We start from the raw sequence: 23110 nt of genomic DNA on the forward strand, positions 1-23110 counted from the left end.
ATCCCATGGACCTTTACTATAGGATGACGTGGGGTTGATCCCTAGCGAGCTGTGGGGAGATGTCAAGGGCAGCATGTACATGTAGATTACTTGTGCAACTGCCATTTAGCTTCATTTGGGTATATGTAAATGTTAATATCATGTCTTTGTTGTGCTTTGATATCTGCCCACATAAAAAGCCTGGTTACCATTGACGATGGTCAACATACTATAAAATTGAAAATATGTTGCAAACTTCTATCACTTTGATGACAAAACATCCTTTTTGCTTTGAATAGACATTTTCACATGTAAATCAAATACAAATGTTTACATCTGGCTCACCAACAAACTGCAATCAGGGAAAACACCCTACCAGAACTGAGAAGTGTTGAGGAACACTGAAGAATGATGACCTTTTCTCTTGACTTCAGCACCTTGGGATTGTTACCAGCTGTACTGTATATATTGTTGGGGAAGAGGGCCCATATGTATGCGGTGTGGAGGAACAGGTGTGTTTACCTGCCTGGGTGTTCAGCACCAAGGACAGGTAATCGCCGTTGTGTTCGCCTATACATGTGTGTATGTATGAGTGGTGTTTACCTTTGTGGAAGGTGTTCAGCACTAAGGACAGGGGTTGCATTCATCATCACAGTCCTTTTCGTCCTGACGGACGCAGGAATCACTTTGAACACCCAACCGTGGCGACTAAGCAAGAAAAGCCTGCCGCAGTGATCACGGCCATCTAACATGGTTCGCCATTGAATTTGACCACCCCCCTCCCCAACTAGCGCAACTCTAATTTCGATCCAAATCTACCTCAAAAGTCAGCAAAAGCGATCACAGGAGCCTGCCTGAACTAAGATAGAATAGGTGCAACGCTATTCACTAACTGTGAAACTTTAACAGCAAATTTAAGGAAGATTAGAACTACAAAATGTTTCACAAATGCCCTTTTCACGATTTCAGTTGAAGAAATGTTGGACACGGTCTCACAGCGACGCCTAGTGATCAGAAACCAATTTGCAGTTTTTTTTCTGACAGGAAAGCGAAGGCTTGAAGTTGATTGGTTAATGCGGAGCCTATCGTAACTTCGATTGCCGGATTGGGCAAAGTTAACCAATGACAGACGGTTGAACTTGATGGACAGGTAAAATGTACTGTAGATGCTAAATTGATACGCTGACATTTGTCAATGTGGGTAGAATCTCTACCAATGAAAATGCATAAGACATCAAATTGACCAATCACAGAAAAGTAATCAAAATCTTTTCAGCATTCTAATCAAGTAATCCCAAGCTCAGGTGTAGAAAGTTAACAAATGTAATCAAGAACAGGTGAGAAATATTAGGGGAAACAGGTGAGGCCTGCACGTGAATGAAGGGTAGAATATGCACAGAACAAAGGAAATCCATGTAGACAGTCCAAGTGAATGCCGAGCGCAGGAAAGCGAGATGGAAGCAAGGACATGAAGAGTTTGAGTTACGTGAGTGGGGTTAATAAATGGGTCGTGAAGGGAGGAAAAGGGGACAAAATTTTAAAACCACCCGCCCAACATTTAGCATTTCTCGTTGCCGAGAAGTTTTTCGTCGTCAGTGGAGGACGTCCCACTAACACCCGATATCAATCCCCATACCTAACATGTGAGATGTCTTCTACACTGGAGCGGAGGAATACTTAATTAGGATAGAATCGTACCTTGTAATAATGATTTTGTCCGCAAGGCGACGCTTTTTTATCAGAAAAGTGTTGCGTATGATATGTTGTATGTTAGTCGACTGGCATGTATCAGTCGTTACGCAGTGATTTAGTAAGATATCTACTAAATGAGCAAACATAATTGAAAATGTGTAAATCAATGCAATTTCTTTTAGGTATCCCTATACCTCATAGTAGAGTCCTAATTAACATTTTCAATCAATTATGATATTTTTTACTGAGGCCATTCATGTTTCAAGCAAATAACAGCAGATAGTCAACTTCTCTGACATAACAAAGGTCAAGAACAAGGCTACTCTGATGAATACAAGAAAATTAGCAATATCAAACTGTGAATCCACTGAGAGGATGGGGAGGTGTGATTGCATAGGAAATGACCTGGACCAAATGACATATTTCAAGACAAAAATGTACATTTTTGGTTCCTGTACCATGGTATTACAACCAAATGACTTGAATTTGGTATAGAGATGCCTGCTATATATACCCACAGAACTTCAGAATGATTTATTTGAGATTTTGAGGTATTTTTAGACCAAAGGTTGATGTGGAACATTCAATTTTGCATTTGAGATAAGGTGGGGTGAAATATGCTGAATTTGCTCATAAGCAAATGTTGGTCTTTCTACTTAAAAAGCCGTTTGGGCAGTTGACGTCACGTAAGTTTGACACGCCCGACTCAAAACGCAGTTAGCCGCACTGGAAACATGCGCGACAAGTCAGTGAACATCTGTATGGTGCCATCTTCAAGAAATCACGTGCGTCCGCCCTTTTTTTAACCTCCTTGGTCCGCCACAACAACAATCGATACTTCACACCATCAGGTACGTACGTCCACACGTTATAGCCTCTACCAGGCTCCATGGGTGGCTGAACATTGACTGAAGAGACCGATAAGACGCTAACGGAGTTACATGGGGTGTAAATTGTGCTACAATGGCCGACTATCTCTTCTGGCATGTCATACTATTTTTCCGGCGATGCCTCAAGGAGCTTTGTAGAGGATACGGACTTCATTCATGTTGCTTTTTTTACCGTGAGGAACAACCGTGGTTCTAGATCTGTGATCTACGTGGCATTTTTATATAACGTTACCTCACCCGCTTGTTTTCAAGCAATTAACGTGTCCTGGTTTCGCCCATATTTACGCTTGTAATGGTGTGAAGAAAATCGTCATCTGTCGGATGAACAACAACAATAATAAGTGAGCTATGACTAAAACTGTTATAATTATGCATCTGGCCTATTGCTTGCAGCTATTATTATTTATGATCGTATATTTCTCGCCTGGATTTTGTTGGTAGATTTTCTTTAACCTCCTTGTTGATTTAATTAGATCTTCGGGGCGGGGGTTCATGACAGGTCCTTAACTCACGGCTAAAGGTCTGCGGCTCAAATCAGAGATACAAATCGATTTTCTACGTCTTTGCCCGAGACATCCCTTAGGCCCTCACCTGTTCTAAATGCAGAGGTTAGGTAGTACCGTCGCCGATAGGGCGAGTCATTGAACGTTTGATACCGTTGTTTTCACTGTTGTAGATTGATCTGTTTACGTTTAAGGAGTCCGACATAAAAACAAGGTCGCTGCTTTAATTACAGATTGCAGTACTAGTGTTTAACGGTTTGTGAAGAAATGTTAAATGACTGACACAGTTTTATAGTGTTGTATAAATTGCTATCAGTGCGCTATGAATGATTATTCCATGCTGTATCATTAGGTGAAAAACTCCAGTATGCAGGGCACAAGACTTCTCGGTGCCGTCTTCTTGCTTCTCCTCTTTTTAATGATGACATCGTTTTACGACGTCCAGGTTCGTTTAAGTGTTGAGGGGGGTATTAGCAATATCGGTATCAACTAGGACCGTATGTAACCGGGACTGTGAGAGCACCAAGAAGTGTTACCTGTGTTTGATGAATTCTATATGTGTTCTAGAAATGTTACATGTGTTCAAGAAATATCAAATGTCCTCAAGAAGTGTTATATGTGTTCAATAAACATTACATGTGTTCAAGAAATGTTTTGTGCTCAAGAAAACGTTGTATGTGTCAATAGTAACTTGTATCTTGAAAAACGGGAAGACAGTGCACAGATAAACACCAAAACAGGACTGTCCTTTTAAATTGTAAATAAGACAGCGTTACTGCTTGATATTTTGCTTGCATTGAAAAGAAAATATTTAACTGAAGATCTTCTTTTTGTTCTCAGCGCAATGGTCTCACCATGATTTTTATGGATGCTTCAAGACCACAACTTAAGCAAAACGTTTCTCACCACATTGCACTTCAAGACTTCCAGTCCCAAGCTTCAGTCACAAACAGCACACAGTGGGATGTGACATTACTCAGTGACACAAAGGTAACGTACTGCCTTGTTGTTATTACGTATCATTAGACTTAGATCCACCCGTGTCTAGTGACGCATCGTGCAGCAAGCAGTCTCCATTCAGGGCGGTTTTGGGCGAGGATTCCTTCAGGTTAATCCCCAGTTGGACAAGGTCCCTCTGTAGCATGTGCCTCCAAGTTAATTTTGGTCTTCCACGTTTTCTTTTTCTATGTCAAGTTGTCAGTGTAGTGCTGTTTTAGCGTGTCTGTCTACAGGCATTCTAAGCACATCTCCTGTGTACTTTATCCTTATTTCTGTGATGGTGGCGCTAAGAGGTTTTGTCTTACTCCTTTTATGTTGAAATATAAACGTTTAAAAAAACTACCATACAAAAAAAAAACTTTAGGTGTTACTCTACAAACATACATTGATTCAATGCTACATGTTATACCGTTCAAAATGCTATATATACCTTTCCCGACATATTTTCCTTTCCCGGTGTATTCTCAGTAGAAAATCGCGAATTCGCCCCCTCCCCCTCCCCCCCAAAAAAACTTACGCCAAGGCCCCCAGAGACGCAGGTGAAGGAGGCTAGAACATAGGACGATTCGGGATTCCCAGTAGAGCTTTAATCTGTCCCAGGACAGGCCAGAGTTGTCTCCAATTTCAGTCTATACTATGACATATACCTGCATATACAGCAACGATATCATTCGAAAGTTTGTTATGATCGTACATTTATGAGTTAAGTAGGTGGGCTACTTAACAACGTCGTTGAGGTAGGGAAGGAAAATGCCAAGATTTCCCCTTGATGATAATAATGTACGTTGTTTGTGTTGTGTCATTAGAAAGCGTGTATTTTTCCTTTACAGTGATGCCTTATTTCCCATGAACCTTAAAATATTATCACACTTTTGTGCTTCAAGCACCATGTAGGATTTCGTTGGCTAGTGGGTCGAACAAAAAGACCCCCTGCCAATGTTAGGCACTGTTTTGGCATGCAGTGAAATTTTCAATCGGCACTCTTGTGTTGTGATACTACTTACATGTGGTCATCTCTGGTATTCAACCATTGAATTTAAAAGAACATTACATATTTGATATTATTAGTCAAAGACAAATGTATATGCTTCTCAGTGATATGTACTATACAATTGATTAACTAACAATGGAGAAATGATTGACCAAATTGAAGTTTACTAACGTTTTGTACCGAGTATATTATATTGAACTTTATATAGCTAGGCAATGTAATGGTGTATCATCTGACCCGTGTGTAACATTAACAAATGGAACGTACTTGGGCAAGAGAAGACCCAAAAGATCTACTTTTTGTAAAGAGGTATTGTAAATAGGACTGTCCAAGCTTTCGAGGTACTTTTACCTTCGCCGAGAAAGTTATGTTTTCGGCAGAGTTCGTGTGTGTGTATATTTGACCACGATAAGGGCCTCGATATATGGATTATCTTAATATTCGGTATATCTTGATGAGACCTCGAAATAATTAGATCCCCCCTCCCTATCGGTTTTCTACGGTATTGTAGTGGGAAGTCCTATTTCAGTATCTCGTGTTCTGAAGAAGCTCTTGTGATAGAGAAGAAGTTACTTAAGTGAAGAGAGCCGTTCGACCATCAGATTTTGTCTTTTTTTTTTTACAGGATATGACTGATGCATCATCTGTAGCTCTGTCTATTCCGAGGTATGCTAATCCTTGTACTACGGTGGAGGTTTTATGTGCGGCATAAGCAAAGTACGTCGTAAGTCGGGGAAGACTCGGGCGCAATGGTTTGAAACCGTGGTCACAAAGGTCGTAGGACGTAGGACATCGTACGATAAGGTCATAAGAGAGTACCTGCATCAATTATTGCAAAAGCGTTCAAGCGGCTATTCAGAAGAGACACAAGTGAAAAATCGTGTGACGCTGGAAGAAATCCGATGCTGTGCGATGGCTGATTTTCATTATGATATAGCTGCGATTTACTGCGCTCATCGTGCGATATGCGGAATATGCAAGGGCGACGTGTGCGCGTTGTGACCGGGGCTTTAAGGTGGGGTCACACGTGCGTATATATTGAAGTCCGTATGAGGCGCGCATGGGATTATTTGCCTCCACCAGGCTCCACAGGTCGTTGGAAAAATAATAGAAATTGGACAAACGTAAACAGGTAACATGTCAGACGAGTTAGCTAGGTCGCTAACCATACTTCTCGGTCAGCTAACTCATCTGGCATGTTATGTATTTATATTTGTCCAATTTGTACTATTTTTCCTGCGACCTGTACGTGGCGCCTGGTAGAGACTAAGAGCTTCGTACGCATCTGAAACGGACTTGAATATATACGCATGTGTGAACCCACCTTTAGATACTGATTTGCACCATGAGCAATTACGTTTCCAAAAGATGTTTCCCGCGTCTTTGGTTGAACTTTGACATTTAGTCAAGCGAAGAGACAGGCTAACCGGTTAGACAGCATCATGTTACAGAGTGTGACACAGACATAGGTCAGCACTCAGGCAAGCTTGAAGATCTCTAAAGCCCCGGTCACAAAGCGCGTACGATTTCTTGCGATCTGCCACTAAAATGTCAAGACCATAGCATATCTGGAACAAGAGATACATTGAAAAAACTGCTATGATAGAATATTGTCATTAATTATGCAAATATGCTCCTATTTTGCATAATTTGTATCTTATCTTGTACAACATTGTCTAAGGTACCTACATAACAAAAATCATGAAAATCCGTTGTTCCCTTCTTGAGTTATCCTCTTCAGAAGTTTTTGACAAAAATGCCCCTGCTATCCCAAAACTAGACGCTAGGGGGCTCAAACTTATGTCATTTTTCCCTGAGCACAAGAGCTATCTAACACCTAAATAATCATGACCATAGCATGTTCAGAACACCGAGATAGCAAAACTTGAAGTTGCGCTGCAGTACCAAGGGGAGCCGCAAGGGGGCCCAAAATCTAATCATTTCCAGTTTTTATCACACCCTACCAACACACCAAGTATGAAACCAATCCACCAAGCCGTTCTTGAGTTAACTTGTTTACACACACACACACACACACACTCACACACACACACACACACACACACACAAACACAGACAAACGCAGGGTAAAATATAACCTCCATGACATTTCATGGAGGTAAAAAGGCACCGACTGTTACTGACGCGGCAATGGTATGGCCTTGGGACAAAATAGTTAACATTTATGACCTGCATACCGCTCGGTTCTGCTTTTGCATCTTGTAATGTTTACATACTAGTAGATAAGCACGGTACGGACCATGCTTGGGTAACGGCAAAGAAGGGAAGGGTTAATACCTTGTCTATGAGGACTCTCCTAATATATATGCAAATGACGGAGCAGGGGGGCTCAATCCTGCATGCCATGGTAGCTATAGGGTATCGAGTTTGATTACGCGATAGCAACACTTTTCCATCAGACTTCCTTTTGATTTGATTATAACAGTTTCTTCATCATACTTAGTTACATTTATGTTATTACCTCCATGAAATGTCATGGAATGGAGGTTATATTTTCTGTTATGTGTCTCTGTCTGTGTAGATGATTACTCAAGAACGGCTGGATGGATTGGTTTCATACTTGTTGTGTTGGTGGGGTGTGATAAAAGCTCGAATCGATGAGATTTTGGGAGCCGTATCTGTCGTTATAATTGATGTAATAATATCAGAAATCACCCCTATATTTGAGATATATTGGTACAGACATCGTGCTTTATGTGTTTGTTAATGGGCTTAGCTCCAAGCAGATGGTGAGGTGACAGCTGTTAGCAGACGGGGTTGGCGCCAAGTACTCATCTTACAGTTGGTGTAGGGCTGTCAGAGGAAAGTGTGCATCTCGTTTTTGTACCGTGTGAACAGCTGATGTTATGACATATTGGTGGAAAATCAAATCACCATCTGACTAAAGTTGGCCACATCCCTTCTTCTTTCTGAGTTTCCCAACTTCCTCCCACCACACCGCTCTGAGGCACATAGTCGAACCTCAATAATGCTGACAACCTTAGACATTTTAAATGCCAAACATCAAGCTTAAGGAACACCACGCTACCATATGCCGTCGACCTCTTAAACGCACATTACACAATTAAGTGTCACATTTTGATAATTACTAATCAGATGGACATCCTCTGTGTCATTAAATAAATACACCACTACTTTCCCACAACATTTATATTATATAACCATTACTCTCAAATACAACCGACTATAAACATACATACCATCCACAAAAAAAGCAATAAATATTTCATGGAGGTATGAGGTCACCGAACTCTAGTTGATAATGAATTGAGGCTATTTAAATAGGTGATATCGTCTTTATTTGTTATAAATGAGATACTATGCGTGAGACTGAATGAACTTGCATGATAGTTGGCTCCTTGCCTTGTTTTGAATGTCAAGATCCAACAGATATATGCCTGTACGTGACATCTCCTGCACTGATAATGATCTGTTAAACAAACGGCCGTGCCATGAATATGTGTGAATCGACCGTAACTGCCACTGGATCATAGCCTGTATAAACTGCCGTGCAGCTCACTTGTCAGGGGTTCACAAAGTAAAGTAAAAAATGCTTCATCTTGTACACTAATAACCTTATTCTGTTCAGCACACAGACAGACAGACAGACCCGAAAACGTAGCTTTTACAGCAAAGGTAAAAAAATGAACATGTTGTTTTGTTGTCATACAGCAACGGAACTTGTCGGCCTCATGTTAACGTCGCCTTCATGAAAGTTCACAAGTGTGGGTCTTCTCTAATCTTCCACATGCTCCTCCGATTTGGATACGAGCACAACTTGACTGTTGCTCTGCCACGTCAAGTAGGCCTAGAATTTATAGGCAGCTTGGGGACAATCAAGTAAGTACATTGTATAACTTTACTTATGATATCTCAATGGTTATTTCTGATTCATGAATTTAGTCGAGAACAACCCAATGTCTTAATTATACCCACATAAATTATGGTCTCAGCAATGCTACCTTTACGTTATCAAGTGTTATTATGATAAATTGATTCGACTTAATGATTTGATGACTAAAATTATAACGAGAATAATGATACGATATTAATTATATGATATGATCTGTTAAGTAGATAATTTTGACTGGTAGAGAAGGATGCGTTGATATTTAAGGGAGGCTCTGCTTTTTCTGTATGCGACTATTATGATTTATTATCATAAGTATGATAAAGACCAAAAAATAGATGCAAAACCATAGCGTTGTTTTGATGTTATGCCAAACAGGGATGACGACTATCTGCATCCCCCTGGCGGAAAACGCTGGAACATCTTCGGTCACCACGCGTTTTACAACAGAACACGCTTTCGACAACTCATGGCTCCAAACACAAGGTACACACAACTTTTTTCACTTACGCCAAGAAGTTTATGTCTTCTTTGCCGTTTGTCTGGGTATAAGTGGGTCTGTCGCCAGCATAACTTGAGCTCAAATTCGATAATGGGCCTCCTAGTGGCTTTTACGGCACTGAAGTGTATTTTCAGTCGTCTACAAGAAAGTTAATAGACTTTTTCATCAATCAGTGACTGTTATTAAAGGTAGGCAAACGTACCTCCAAATTTTATATCGGTATCCAGTCGAGTGCATCTTGCTCACTGAGTGACCTAGTTCTCACGAGAGTTGCGAGAACAACAGGCAAAGATGCAAAATACATATATTTTAATAGAACAAGTATGGCCGTGATGTCATTTAAACATTTTTTTTATGTTTCTGATCCCAAGTTTCCTTTAAAATTTGTTTCCAATTCAGGTATGTTGCGATTCTTCGAGAACCACTGCAACGGGTCCAGTCTGCTTTCAACTATTTTCGTATTGAAAAAGGCTTTCCTGGACTTGCGAAACAAACTCCCAAAGGAATTGCTCCTGTCACCACCTACCTTGACAGACCGAAATACTGGGATCCACTGTTCAAGGTTGAGCTTGTAAGTCCTAATAAGCCCTTGGCATTGATGAGGGAGCATGTTTGTGTCCGAAACTGCATGGCGCGCGATCTGGGACTTGCAGAGAGAGATTACGATAACCACACCGCTGTTGAGGAGTTTGTACGGGGCATCGAAAATGATTTTAAAACAATGCTAATCTTGGAGTATCTTCCGGAATCCTTGATTCTACTGAAGCGACGCATGTGCTGGACTCTTCGCGACATCATTTACACAACCGGGCGTCACTCAAGAAATGTGAAATATACATTCAAGGCGTCTATAACGGATAAGATGAAAAGCACGTTCTACGAGCACAACTACGCCGACGTGCTGTTGTACACTCGTTTTAACGAATCGTTTCACAGGCAGATCAGTCAGGAGAGCGCTGACTTTCAAGAAGAAGTGAATCATTTCAGGCGCGTCATCAGCGACGTCTCTAAGTACTGTCTTTCGTCGAAGACAAGAAAGGGAAACTTCGTCGTTGAGAAAAGCAGATGGAACGACGCTTTTTCCGTTGGCAGTTTGCTTTGCGTACAATTACGTGAGCATAGAACATACTGGGACAAGTTCCTTAGACTTAGGTATCGGCAGACAGGGTACAAAGATGTAGGGAAGGTAGTTGTTCACTCTAAGAAGTCACGTCGAAAACCTAAAAAATCACGAAAACGACGTACACGTCGGAAAAGGGGCTAGCATGAAATATGCGTAAAGCCGGTATTTTACTTACTGTAACAGTAAATTGGATTTGTGTAATACCCTTGAATTTATAATGGAAATATTCAAAACGTGCAACTAGCAAGACTACAAAACGCAAAGCGCAAAAAAGTTGAAGGCTTTTTAAATCAAGGAGGTTCTTTTTGGACAAATTGAGGCCGTACATAGGGTATTGAGGTCACATGAGCCACTCCAGACCATTGCGATTTAGTCCCGCCTATTAAAAGCTCCTCACAATTCAGCCCATGGCTGCAAAGAGAGCGTAGTCGGCCCTCCCAATATCAATAACAACCATGACGCTGAACAGTTCACAGTCAAGCTCTGAGTTTTCACATCAAAGCGTTGAGTCAAAAAGTGCTTTATTTCTCACTCGCAACAAATACCAAAAAGAACAGACCTAAAATTTACAAACACCATCAGTTTCACAACGCAACCAAGCAAATATGGTTTTCCACTAGCTCACCACGTGATATACTTTACAACACTTTCATGAGGCACAAGAAACGTATTCTATAGACCTTCTAATAACAGCATGAAAACATACTCAGGTATTGATCATCAAGTTCTATCTAAAGTTGGCCACCGTCTTCTAGGATACAACAAACTTGTTGTCCGTTACAGATACTGCATTTAGTCAGGCCAGACTGTGATTTTCAAAGCCAAGTTCAAACTTTGGATACTACATTTCTGGCAAAAAAGCTACAAATGAAATGTATTCTATGGAAGTACACGAAGTTAACCTACCATGGAAGTACATGTAGTTGATACACAGAGTCTGAACATGAATCTTTCAAAAAGGCTTGATACACTTTGCAGAGATACACACAAAGTAGCTGCAATTACTACTTTCACCACTAAGTATATAGCTACATGTCTGTCCTCAAAACTACTTGACTACTTACTAGGCTTTTAATATCTGCAAGGAGCTTTTGCACAAATTTAAATCTCCTTGGTTTCTGTCATGGCTGAATCATACAATGCCGTGTATTTGTTCTGTTCTAGACTTTCACTCTCATACAAGATTTCTCTCTGTGTCTAAAGAGTCATTTTCTTTCACACCCTTTATCTTGTACATCAAAAATATAACTCTTTTCTCCATTTCTACCTGTAAGGTATAGGAGATAGCCTTACTTATACAATCGTTGTGTACTGCCTTTTTTACGCATACTCTTCTTACACTGAAGACGGAACACAGAACTAACAACTGTATGGTGCAATCTCATTATTTTCTTGACATCATGTTACTTTTCCTCTGTTAATTCAACAACTCTTTCACAATCTCAAAATACATGATTGTGTGCACATTTAGTTCTGTATTACTTCATTACTGCAATGAAAAGTTAATATAATAGCAACACATCAACTCAACACTTTTGTCAAGTGGTCACATTTATGTACACAATGTATACTGTACAGCACAGAAGCTAGTAAACGTCTTCAATTTATACACAGAACTATAACAATACACAAAATATACATAATATTCATGATCATAATATATTGCACAAGTCCAACACACGTAGATATACATGAGGTAGGGCTGGGTATCGGTACAGTGTACCGGTACAAAACCGGTTTTTCTTATTGGACCGGTCCAGAAAAACCGGACCTGAAAAAATCAGGTGGACCGGATGTTGGACCGATTAGAAAATGAACATATTATTTGATCAGGCATTCACACGTTTTGGTGCTTGTAGTTGGAAGAAAATGACAAGAGTGAAGTAGAGTAGAGTTTATAGTAATTTTACCAAGGTTTACAGTCAATCGTACAGGTGCAGTTAGCGTTGTAGGATTTTAAAACGCCAGTGTAAGTCTAATACTTCACCAAACAGATTTCTTTGTAGTGAAATGCACCATTGGTATGAGTCATACTGAATCAGGTCCAGGTTCAGGTCCGGACCTGGACCTGATCCTCTGGACCTGAACCGGACCTGGACCTGAATTTTCTGTACCGGTACCCAGCCCTAACATGAGGTAATATGTAGAAGTAAACAATGATGCACATGTTAATGTTAACTCTGGGTGGGTCTATACAACAACATTATAGGAGGGGTACAAGTACAACAACCTACCTTGAATATGGCAATTAGTTACAAACTTAACCCTATTCAGACCGGGGGGGGGCTTTTGAGGCCCGCGCCAACTTCGATATCCTATAACGCCAGAACGGCTTACGCTAGAGCCACCAAATTTGGTGAGTTTTCCTAAAATATTGTTGGTAACAATTTCACGACGTTTGACAAATTTTCCATTTTTTCGTGTTGCCATGGTAACCGTTTGTTGACAGGCTGTTTTGCCAAAAATCACTATTTTTGGTTCTAACAATGTATTTTTCACATTTATTTGCTATATAACTGCTATTTTGTTACATAAATAAAATCTTATATTATTTAGCATATATTTCATAATTATATATGCATAAATTATGCTAATTTGATGACGTCATCCGCCCAAAATCCAAGATGGCGGACCGTATGGCCAGATCAAGAATAACAAGCTAATTATCCCTGAAAATTTGTAACTACCTGGTATTTTTTCATCAAAAACCATCTAAATAAATGAATAGTGTCTATTTCCATTGCCCTTTGTGATTATTTGTTGCAAAAAAAGTATTTTTCAAAATTCAAGGTGGTGGATATAATATGGCGGAGCCCAACTGGTATCTTAGATGTGCATGACGTCATTTTATGACGTCATTTTGACGTCATTGATGTTGCTATTGGCAACGCAAGTCGTAATAAACATTATTATTCCGTTATCTGCACTTGTTGTTACATTTTTGTAGAATAACTTGAAGTTTTCTGAGAATACCCTTTTTTCATGGGTCCGGCCAATATAATCAAATCTATGACGTCATAATTACGTCATCTTACGTCAACGTAACGTCAAACGTCAAATACTTGTCAGATATTATGTCGATATCATGTCCTAAAAATTTGGTGGCCCTACGGCACGTCGTTTCAGAGTTATAGGACTTCAAAGTGGAGGGCCTCAAAAGCCCCCCCCCCCGGTCCAGGGATGACCAAAAAAGCCCGGTCTGAATAGGGTTAAAGATAAATAACTCTTAATAAGAATGTCTGTTGTATTAAGAGGTTTCTGATGTCATGATCATATTCAACTGTCTATATAATTCAGAACTCACATTGATCAGATTATTTAGCATTTAAGAATTTACCAATCAGAAAGCTCCTTTCTCGGGGGTGCAAACAATTTCTATTGGTGGAATGACAAGTAGTTCCTACATAGACCGATCCTGATTGGTCATCACAATCAGCAGTTCAACCAATGATAGCATGACAATTAGTGGTTTGACCAATGAGAGAGTGGCTGCATGTCAGTCAAATATCTTGCATCTTTATACTGTAACAGTTTTTTTTTTCATTTAGGGTGAGCAGTTCAGAGGGCTAAGTTAGCAGTCTATAATAATACTGCAGCTAAAGGCACACACTCAGCTGAAGCTTAAACAATACCTAAAGGTCATATCTCACTGCACTTGGGGCGCCAGTGCAGCACTGCGGGGTTCAAAGATTACTCAACAAATTTCAGTGATAAAGAATTTTCTTAATATGTTTTGTGCATTTTCTTGTCTTCTAAGTCATACTTTTACATATTACGCAATATCTGAATTATAAATTAAGACAATGCCGCAGTGAAGAACCCCGCAGTGCCACACCGGTGCCCCAAGTGCAGTGAGATACCACCTTTACAGAGCCAGGAATCCATGGGGGTACCTTTGATGCAACTCAAGCTGTAACATTGTCTTTACACCTGCTTTCTTTTATATCTTCTGCTGGTGCCCGGGTTGTATATACAACAGTCATCTGTTATGTTACTCTGTATAAGGTCAGAGATGCAGTTTATCCATTAAAATATCAATTGTTTCCCAAAGGAGAAACTGTTACTGCAGCAAAACTTGCATTTTCTTGCAACAATTCACACCACAAACATTAACAAATAGCTCCAATGCCAAGCAACTTGCCTTTTTGTCATGGTTTAGTATCAAGTAATGACATCATCATCAATAAAAATTACCATCGTTAATACAATTTTCCAAACCACACTTTGACAATATTTGATTGCACACAAACATTAGCATTCAATTTTCAACTGTCAATAAAGCTTCAGGCAGCAGCAACTCTGAAATACTAGAGTCCATATTTGTTAATCTCATCTTGGTCAATACAATAGTTGAACATTGACTTAAAGCATAATACAAGTCACAGAAATGGCACAATACCAGTTTGTATTACATTATATCATTACACATCTAGTGACATTTACTCGAACGTTTTTTAGAATGAGATGATAACTTTTGTCCTCAAGAATACATGAAGTGGTTTCCATCCAGATCATAGAGATTTTCAGAACTGGATTATCATGAAATGGTAACAATTATCATGACTGTGAACTTTTAGTTTTTCCTTGTCTCTTGCAGTTATCAAGTTTATGGCTTACGACAAAAGCAAAAGCTAAGTATACACTGTGCTATTTTTCTCATATAACATGAATACAATTCGATCATTTCTCATATGTTGGCAGTTGATCATCTATGTTTGGGTGGGTATAGGTGATGAGACTTTGGTTTCTTCAGTCTACAGACATGTGTTCTCCAATGAAGTCCTACTTGTTCTCAATGAGACTCTGTAGTTCAAACACCAGCTCCCGTGCCCTCTTTAGAACAGCTTTGGCATCATGTCTCTCCGCCATTTCTGCAAAAGGGAAAGAACAAAATATTAGACATCACTGCCACTTCAATAATATTTACTGTAAATGCAGAAATGTTTGCGGTGGTTTAATGTTCGCGGTTTTTGCAGTGGCTACTATCACCACGAATTTAAAACCACCGCAAATATTTATTCATAGCAGTAAAATAAGAGACTACAGTGGTGCTACCGAAAACTTAAAACCACCGCGAAAAGTCCATTTTCACGCTACCGCAAAATTAAATCCCCGCAAAATTAAATGCATTTACAGTATATTGGCAATCTTGTTTTAAGAGGAAACAGGGGCGCTGTGGTCACATGCCCTGACCATGTGTCCCCTTACCCTTGAGAGCATAAAATTCTGATTGACAAGGGATGCTATTTGGTGACATTTGGCCCCATTGTGTTGTTGTTGAGAACAGGCAAAAATCGGATGTGCACGGATGTCATCCATAAGTCAATTTGGCCCAGCCTAGCCTTTGATGGAATTTTGACACTGGGTACAGACAAAAATTTTCCCCATTCCGTCCTCTGTGATTATCAAAAATCGTCATGTAAAGATATTGATTGAACCAAGCTGAGTCTAACAGCAAAATTTGCACCACAAAATAAAGGAAATAGCATTTCAGATGGTCTAGATTCAAAATTTACATAGGAGAGCATTCCTACAGATCCCTTGTGCCTTCAACAGGATGTCCAATCAAAATCCAGGGGACGGAAAAAAATTAGGCTGGCTTAAGAACTCTGATTTGGCTTATAAGTTTACATTGTTCTAAAACAAATCTTAAACACATACTTCAATATTATGTTACAATTCTGAAATGCTTGCAAATGCATTTTGCTTTTAAGTCTGTAAGATAACGAACGGATTTTATCATGGCTGGTTTGAATGTATTTGTAAATGTCGGCGCAATTCAGACTGCTGCTATGCCGTGCATCTGTAATAAAACTTGTCAAAAGTACCATTGAAGAACTTGATGATATCAGTGAAGTCCATGCTGTTATCCAGGATAATGTCCCTGTAATACTCCACCAGAGCCAGCGCGATGAACAGGACGAAATGTTCCGAGGCTAGCGGACGGGCAGTCCAGATCGTCTCCCACACCGAGAACACATCCTCGTATAACAGCTCTGTGGAAAACATTCAGAACAGGGCAATTAGAGATTTCAGACTTCACCCCTTCTGGCTCAGAATAACCAGAAACAGGGAAAAAACATACAAAAACAACAGCAACTTGGTCACAAGAATGTTCCACTTAATTTTCAAAATAATACAAGTCAATCTCTACAACTGGATAAAAAATGGACATTTACTTCACAATGTTTTGAGTGACATCCTTCACTCTTCTTCAGTGTCACTACATTCAAATTTGTTTTGTTTAATGTCTGACCTTCATAAATGTTCCACTTCATTAAATGAAGGCTAACTAAATGTTTGACCAAAGCAGTTAGTGTTTTATTGTTTTTGATTTACAACACTCAGCAGTGATAGTGATACACAGTACCTCTCTTGAAGTCCAGTAGAAACCATCTGTAGCAGAAGTAGAAATGGGTGTAGTCACCATTCTGGTGCATCAACTCAAACATCTCTGAGTCCAGAATCTGAAAAAAAAATAACAGATGTTAATGTGTATCAACTACATGTAATATGTACAATTGACGCTTACAACTACCATCAACAATAGGCCACAGTTTTAATTTGATGATTGAGAAGGAATTTAAGTGATTAGGATTCCAATCCCTATATATCAAGTGATAGAACACAGAGAAGGATTCAAAATACTGACTACTATGCTATGATCTGGACCCAAGAATGTAACTTAATTAAAAGTTCATCTGGTGTTGGTCATTCTAGATTAAAGAAAAACTGTAATTTCCAACACAAAAATGAACTTTCCCATTGGCAAATTTTTGACCATCCAACAAAGGCTGGAGTTGGACAGTGAAAAATTCCAATTTTTTGTGTTGGAAATTACAGTTCAAGTTTGATCCAGAAGTTAAAGGCATGTTACTCATGAAGACTGTGAGAAATTGCTAAGTTTTGTACCTGTATGAGAGATCTCATGTTGGCAAAGTGTGTGTCCATGGCTCCACCGTGAGGGAAGTTCTGCGACATTCTCTTCATCAACTGGCAGAAACAACTGTAGGTCTTTGCCTCTGTAGGAGGAAGGTGTAATTACTGTACACATTCAAATAATAGCTCATTTGTGCAACTTGGTTGAATCCATAGTTGTAAAGTTTATTTAAGCTTTGTTCTAATACAAAGAAAGGAACCAAATGAATGAAGCAAATCAGACATCTGAAGCTAAGGTCAATGAGTTTGACCAAAAATCAGTCTACGAGTGGTTGCAGTTTAACTCAGGTCTGGCCAGAAAACTGACTGTAGAATAGTTAAAGTTTATGGCAATGCAACATTAAAAATAAGTCCTGGTTAGTAAATACCATGATACAAACAGGTCTTATGTCATAATTGTTTTGTAAATACAGTAGAAGCCAGTTAATTGCACAATGGATAAATGCACACTTCTGTTAACTGCACGGAATCCCCAAATCCCAAACTGGTATGGTTCAGCTGGATAACTTTGCATTAGTGCAGCAAAATTCACCGGCAGATAGGCCGTGCAATTAGGTGGCTTCTACTGTACAATATAACAGTACTGTTATAAGCTCTTCCAAGCTGCTACATCATTCTGCAACCACCAGTGAAGCACATCAACCAACATGAATTGAAGAATGAAGCAGAAAATAAACTCACCATCATCTAGGATGACCAGTAGAGGTGCGGCCAGGTCACACATCCCTTGTACATACCCCACCTCCATGTGTTCCCACACATACCTGTCAATAAGGGAAAACCAACAAAGTACAGACAATTTTTCCCTCTAGAATTATAAATCTTACAAAACTATTTCCCTTCCATAAGGTCCTTCTGAAGTAATAACTTCTCAAATTTGATTTGACGCATTGATTTATTCAAGAGCCAGAATTGAATTTTGCTTCATGACCAATTTTCTTAGTTCAAGTCAAATGAAACAAATCTGAAAAAAAAGAGTAAAAAAGAGTAAACCATAATTTTCTATCTATTATATGCCAATGTTATCATTAATTACCTTTCCAACTTATGGACATGAATGTGATTCAAGCTTTCTGAATACATTGTAGCATTCTAAACACTTGAAATCATGTGGCCGTGGCCGCGTTGGACAGGTGGCGGTTATAGACTATTTCATAATACTTGTCAATGGGAAAAATCCAAGGGACCGACAAAAAGTGACCACAGTTCCAGTTCCAGGTGTACTTACGTGCACATGATGTTCCTCAGCTTCTCCAGGTTGATAGTAGTGAAGTATGGATAGTTCCTGTCACACCGGGCCACATCCTTGTCTATACGGTGCAGATTCAGCCCATAGCTGTCCAACAGTTTCGTCTGCAAAGAGCATTGATAATGAAATTTAAAACATTGTCCAAATACAAAGATTATAGTCAGAACTTAATATACATAATGATTGTATCTACAATATGAAAAATATCAACAAACCTTAGGCAAAGTATGATTCATTTGTGTGGAAAGGAAAGTTAATTAAAGAAAACATAGCAAATTTAGTACAATTTTCATGATCGGAGCCAGCATTCATAATTATTTCATTTGGAACTTATTAGGTGACTGTGCAATATTTTACATTTACATGACCTATACTATAATCACATGCATGTGTAGCTATGATTTGAAGATTCCCAAATTCGAACAATCTCTCTTTTAGTTTGCCCTTTGGAAGCCACTGACTGTGATCATAGCCTTTAGAACTGTAATTATAGTGTCTACAATGGTCCAAAAACAGTCTGAATATCTACAGACTGAACATCTTTCTTACATCATAGTCACATCCCTGTGTGGACTCAGGAGAAGGGTTGCGATCCATGGGTTCCACTGCCAGTGTTTCCTGCTCATTCATACATGCCGAGATCTCCTGGTCTCTCTGGTCCTCTTCATCTTCCTCATCTACAGTGGCTTGTCTGTCAATGTTGATCATTTCATGGCTTCTCTTTATCTTCCTATTCTCATTCTCATCTCCCGGGTCCTTGTCATTGACGCTCATGCGACCGGCATAGTCCACGCTATCACGGTCGTACGTACTGCAAGAGCTTCCGATCCCCTCATCAATTCTGTCCTGCCCGGAGCCGACACTCAGACCCTTCGGGAGTTCCACAGTGTGGTTAATGCCTTGTAGAAATTCTGGGCTCTCAGAAGATGAGTCGACGCTGTCCTTCTTTCTTGCACGAGATGTCTCATGGTTTCCTTCATCATCTTCAAAAACCTATCGGGGGTAACACATGAGAATTGTTACATGCAGTTGTGTTGATTCTATCAGTAAAGCTAAGGGCACAAACCACCGTACATGCAAATACGTGCTGTCTACGTGCCAAAACATGGGCAGTCTTTTGGGATCTGTAAGTGGTAAGTACCGTCTCTGTACGAACTGCAGGGAATCCGACGGATTTTGGAGCATACAGACATGCCATAGAACTTTACGTGCAGGCAACACTTTGTATGCCATCGGGCTTCCCTGTACAGCCTTAACGCTCTCAGAAATATGTGGCAAAGTGGCCTCCAAAACACGTACAGACAAATTGCATGTATGGCGGGTTGTACCCTTAGCTTAAGTCCCATCTACCATCTTGTTTTGGCACCTCGTTAGTAAATATTCTGAACCTATACCTGCAGCACCAGAGTTCTTGGTGTACAAACATCTTTAAAGTAAGAAAATATTTGTAGCCAATAAGAATTATACTCCTGAAATAAAAAAGATAACTCAAGAAGTGCCCACAAAAAGCATTTTTGGTATTGCAGCCACAAGAGTATACTATACCCATCTTTCACTAATCAACCAAACTGAAAAATAGTAAGAATTTTCAAGGCAAGGAAAAAAAGAGTCTTGAAACAGAACTCTACCACCGACAACTTTCTTAAGACACCTTCATGCATAGAAACACCTTCAAAACAAATTATAAATCATAAGCACTTTACCAAAACAACATTGCCACTAATGTTGTAGTAGACTCCAGACTTTTGCAGAATTTCATCCTCATCTACCAATGAATCTATACTGCTGGAATGCTGCAATATTAAACATGGTCAGGACAATCCATTTTGTTATTGATAAGCCATTTTTTGTAACAGTAGCTAGGACATACTAATACTATGTACATGTCATAACAGAAAACCATATTTGAGGGGGAGGAACATACATGTGCTTGGTTTGGGTACATCTACAACAAAATATATACTTGACAGCACACAGAACAACATAACACATTATATGAAGTTCAAACATTATGAACAAAGTTAAAACATTGTTTAAATACACAGATTGTAGTCTGCATAACTTAATGCATTATTATATCTACCATTCAAGAAATATTGGGTAATGCATAATATCAAATAGCTTCAGACAACTCTTCAGACTCTGTACTTCAGCTTCTTACATATGTCTGTAGTTGAGGCCACACCAATTTGATTTTTGGTTCACAGATTTTTTAAAGGTAAAATATAGCAAGCGGATAAAATAGATGCAACGGGCAGGGAAGAAAACTTGAATATGACCATGTCCACTTCATAAACATTAGTGCATTAAGGCATACACATGGTCCTCTGGCTTTGCTTTCATGATATTTTTCCAGTTAAGCATATTTTTTTTATATTTTGAAAATCCGTGAACCAACAAATCAAATTGGTGAGGCCTGATCTTCCTTTTCAGGGTTTCAATACTCTGAAATAAAAGGTCCTTACATCATTACTGATAGTGGAGTCCTGGCTGTACAGTTTGTAGGCCTGACTGTCGATACTGCTTCCTGATGACAGTTTAGCAATACTGGCAGCCTGTGCTTCCCTGTCTCTCTGTCTGATAATGGCCTCCACCGCCATCCAGTCCGACATGATGTTCTCATACTGTGTGTGAGCGAGGTCGTCTTTCTCTCTTCTCTGTCCGTCCGTGTCTCCGAAGGTGTAGTGTCCAAGCAGGTATGGCCACACCTGCAAGAAGTTTGATACAACAATTGGTATGAAAGTTCATACAACAGGCCAATGACATCCATACTGAGGGTGTGTGACTTCTTTGCATCTAAACGTAACACATATTTTTTTAAAAGAAATACATCCCTTGGTGATTATCCATTGTTATAAAGCATATACAAATTCATCCCATCTGTTCCATATTTTTGTGTTAGGGGTATATGTTAAAGTCTTAAAAAGCTAGTTGTTGCATGGTGAGGAAAAATTCTGCCACTTATGAAAAACATTGTTTTTGAGAGATCTACTGAAGTACACATTAGATCATACAGGAGCACTTTAGTATTACTGGGGGACGTTGCATTGGAGATATCTTTAGTAAGATTTTCTGAAAGCAGCAGATATATGTGAATTGGGTAAATTATGTTTAACTTGTTTAACATATTACCAGAATAGGAAAAAACTTCTTTCACTTGATATCATCAAAGTGGAAGGCACAACTTTTTCAGCACCAAGGAAAGGGACAGGATAAATCCTGTGATAGTTTCCCTTTCATATTGGCAATAAAATGTAATTATAGTTATCTATTGGGATATTATGTTTCATTCTAATGCATTTCCTGTCAAAGACTCTATTTGTTGTTATTTCAACAAACAGTACACCATAAGCAATGGCAGCTTGGATAATGAAGATCAAACGCATTCTGATTACTTAGTGCTTAATGGCTTTGTTCTAGCATGAACAACAATTACTTAATCTCATTAACTGTATATCTTTACTTTATGCCTCAGTCTGCTCTGTTTACATACCTCTGCCCTAATTTCATGGTCACAGCCTCCAAAATACACTAGTCTGTAGATCTCTTCTTCATCATTCACCTGAAAATAGACAAAATTATTATACTGTACATGAAATGTATATTCTATGTATAAAGAGAATGCAAATTAAGGTGAAGATAAACAGATTCAACTTTCTTTTCAAGCTTTAAATTGTGTTAAATTGACCAATAACCAAATCATTACATAATTGACCTGATATGAACCAGTGCAATTGGTGCAATGGCTTAATGGGTAGAGTGTTATTTGCCTTGCATTCGGTAGGTTGTGAGTTTGATCCCTGGCCGAGTCATACCAAAGACTTTAAAAATGGTACATGCTGCTTTCTCTGCTTAGCACTTAGCATTCGGGAAACTTCAAGCATGCAAGTTGAACACACACCACTACCAGTGGATTAGCCCCCTGCTGTATTGATTGCACAAAGTCGTGTGGCCCAGGGATACAGAAACGGAGAGGGGCGTTGCCCTATGTGCCATCAGGCTCTGGAAGGACTTTGGTTTTTGACCTGGTATGAACTGAAAAACCGATGTTACCGCCAAACACCAGCCCACCTGTCCATCCTCGTGCATGCTCCACCACATGTCCCCGGTCAGACCAAACGTGGCGTCCATGGGTCGGTCCTGAGACACGATCTTGTGGTGCACCAGCCCGGATAGGTGGGTACGTACTGTTCTCAGGTGACGACAGTGGGCTAACCCTAGTACATACAGGAAAGGGTTTTCACTTGAGTTAGCTGAAGGCTTTTTGACAGACTTGCTTTCAAAATCGTGATTAGAAATAATCGCAAAATATGGATGCACGTTAAATACTCATTCAATACACTTCACACTCAGTGGCGATGAACTTGATACA

The 23110-nt window shown here is 39.5% G+C and overlaps 2 protein-coding genes across 14 annotated transcripts in view; one reads left to right on the forward strand and one right to left on the reverse strand.

Moving 5' to 3' along the window:
* The first annotated feature begins 1380 nt into the window (after positions 1-1380).
* On the forward strand, positions 1381-12814 carry LOC118426056 (galactosylceramide sulfotransferase-like). Of its 4 annotated transcripts, none has more exons than XM_035835309.1 (8): positions 1381-1454; positions 3417-3509; positions 3905-4054; positions 5680-5720; positions 8748-8915; positions 9304-9411; positions 9827-12246; positions 12687-12814. In XM_035835309.1, exons 2-7 carry the CDS (start codon positions 3432-3434, stop codon positions 10689-10691), a joined length of 1410 nt encoding a protein of 469 aa, XP_035691202.1. In that variant the 5' UTR covers positions 1381-1454; positions 3417-3431; the 3' UTR covers positions 10692-12246; positions 12687-12814. The 4 variants fall into 4 exon arrangements, with proteins under 4 accessions (XP_035691202.1, XP_035691200.1, XP_035691203.1 ...); XM_035835307.1 differs by lacking the exon at positions 1381-1454 and adding an exon at positions 1491-2522; XM_035835308.1 differs by lacking the exon at positions 1381-1454 and adding an exon at positions 2586-3169.
* A 2192-nt stretch (positions 12815-15006) lies between these two features.
* LOC118426052 (small G protein signaling modulator 2-like) overlaps positions 15007-23110 on the reverse strand; it is a 79342-nt gene continuing 71238 nt past the window's right edge. For 9 of the 10 annotated variants that reach the window (XM_035835296.1, XM_035835299.1, XM_035835294.1 and 6 more), the window contains 11 exons: positions 22810-22955; positions 22232-22300; positions 21204-21446; positions 20442-20531; positions 19288-19731; positions 18718-18842; positions 18171-18253; positions 17463-17572; positions 16921-17017; positions 16379-16546; positions 15007-15421 (listed from right to left, as the gene is read on the reverse strand). In XM_035835296.1, coding sequence (XP_035691189.1) covers positions 15333-15421; positions 16379-16546; positions 16921-17017; positions 17463-17572; positions 18171-18253; positions 18718-18842; positions 19288-19731; positions 20442-20531; positions 21204-21446; positions 22232-22300; positions 22810-22955 — 1664 coding nt within the window. In that variant the 3' untranslated portion in view covers positions 15007-15332. The remainder of the gene's footprint in view (positions 15422-16378; positions 16547-16920; positions 17018-17462; positions 17573-18170; positions 18254-18717; positions 18843-19287; positions 19732-20441; positions 20532-21203; positions 21447-22231; positions 22301-22809; positions 22956-23110) is intronic. The other variant, XM_035835301.1, reaches the window with a different exon arrangement.

This window comes from Branchiostoma floridae, chromosome 11 (assembly GCF_000003815.2).
Source record: "Branchiostoma floridae strain S238N-H82 chromosome 11, Bfl_VNyyK, whole genome shotgun sequence".
In the NCBI taxonomy this organism is placed as follows: Eukaryota; Metazoa; Chordata; class Leptocardii; order Amphioxiformes; family Branchiostomatidae; genus Branchiostoma; species Branchiostoma floridae.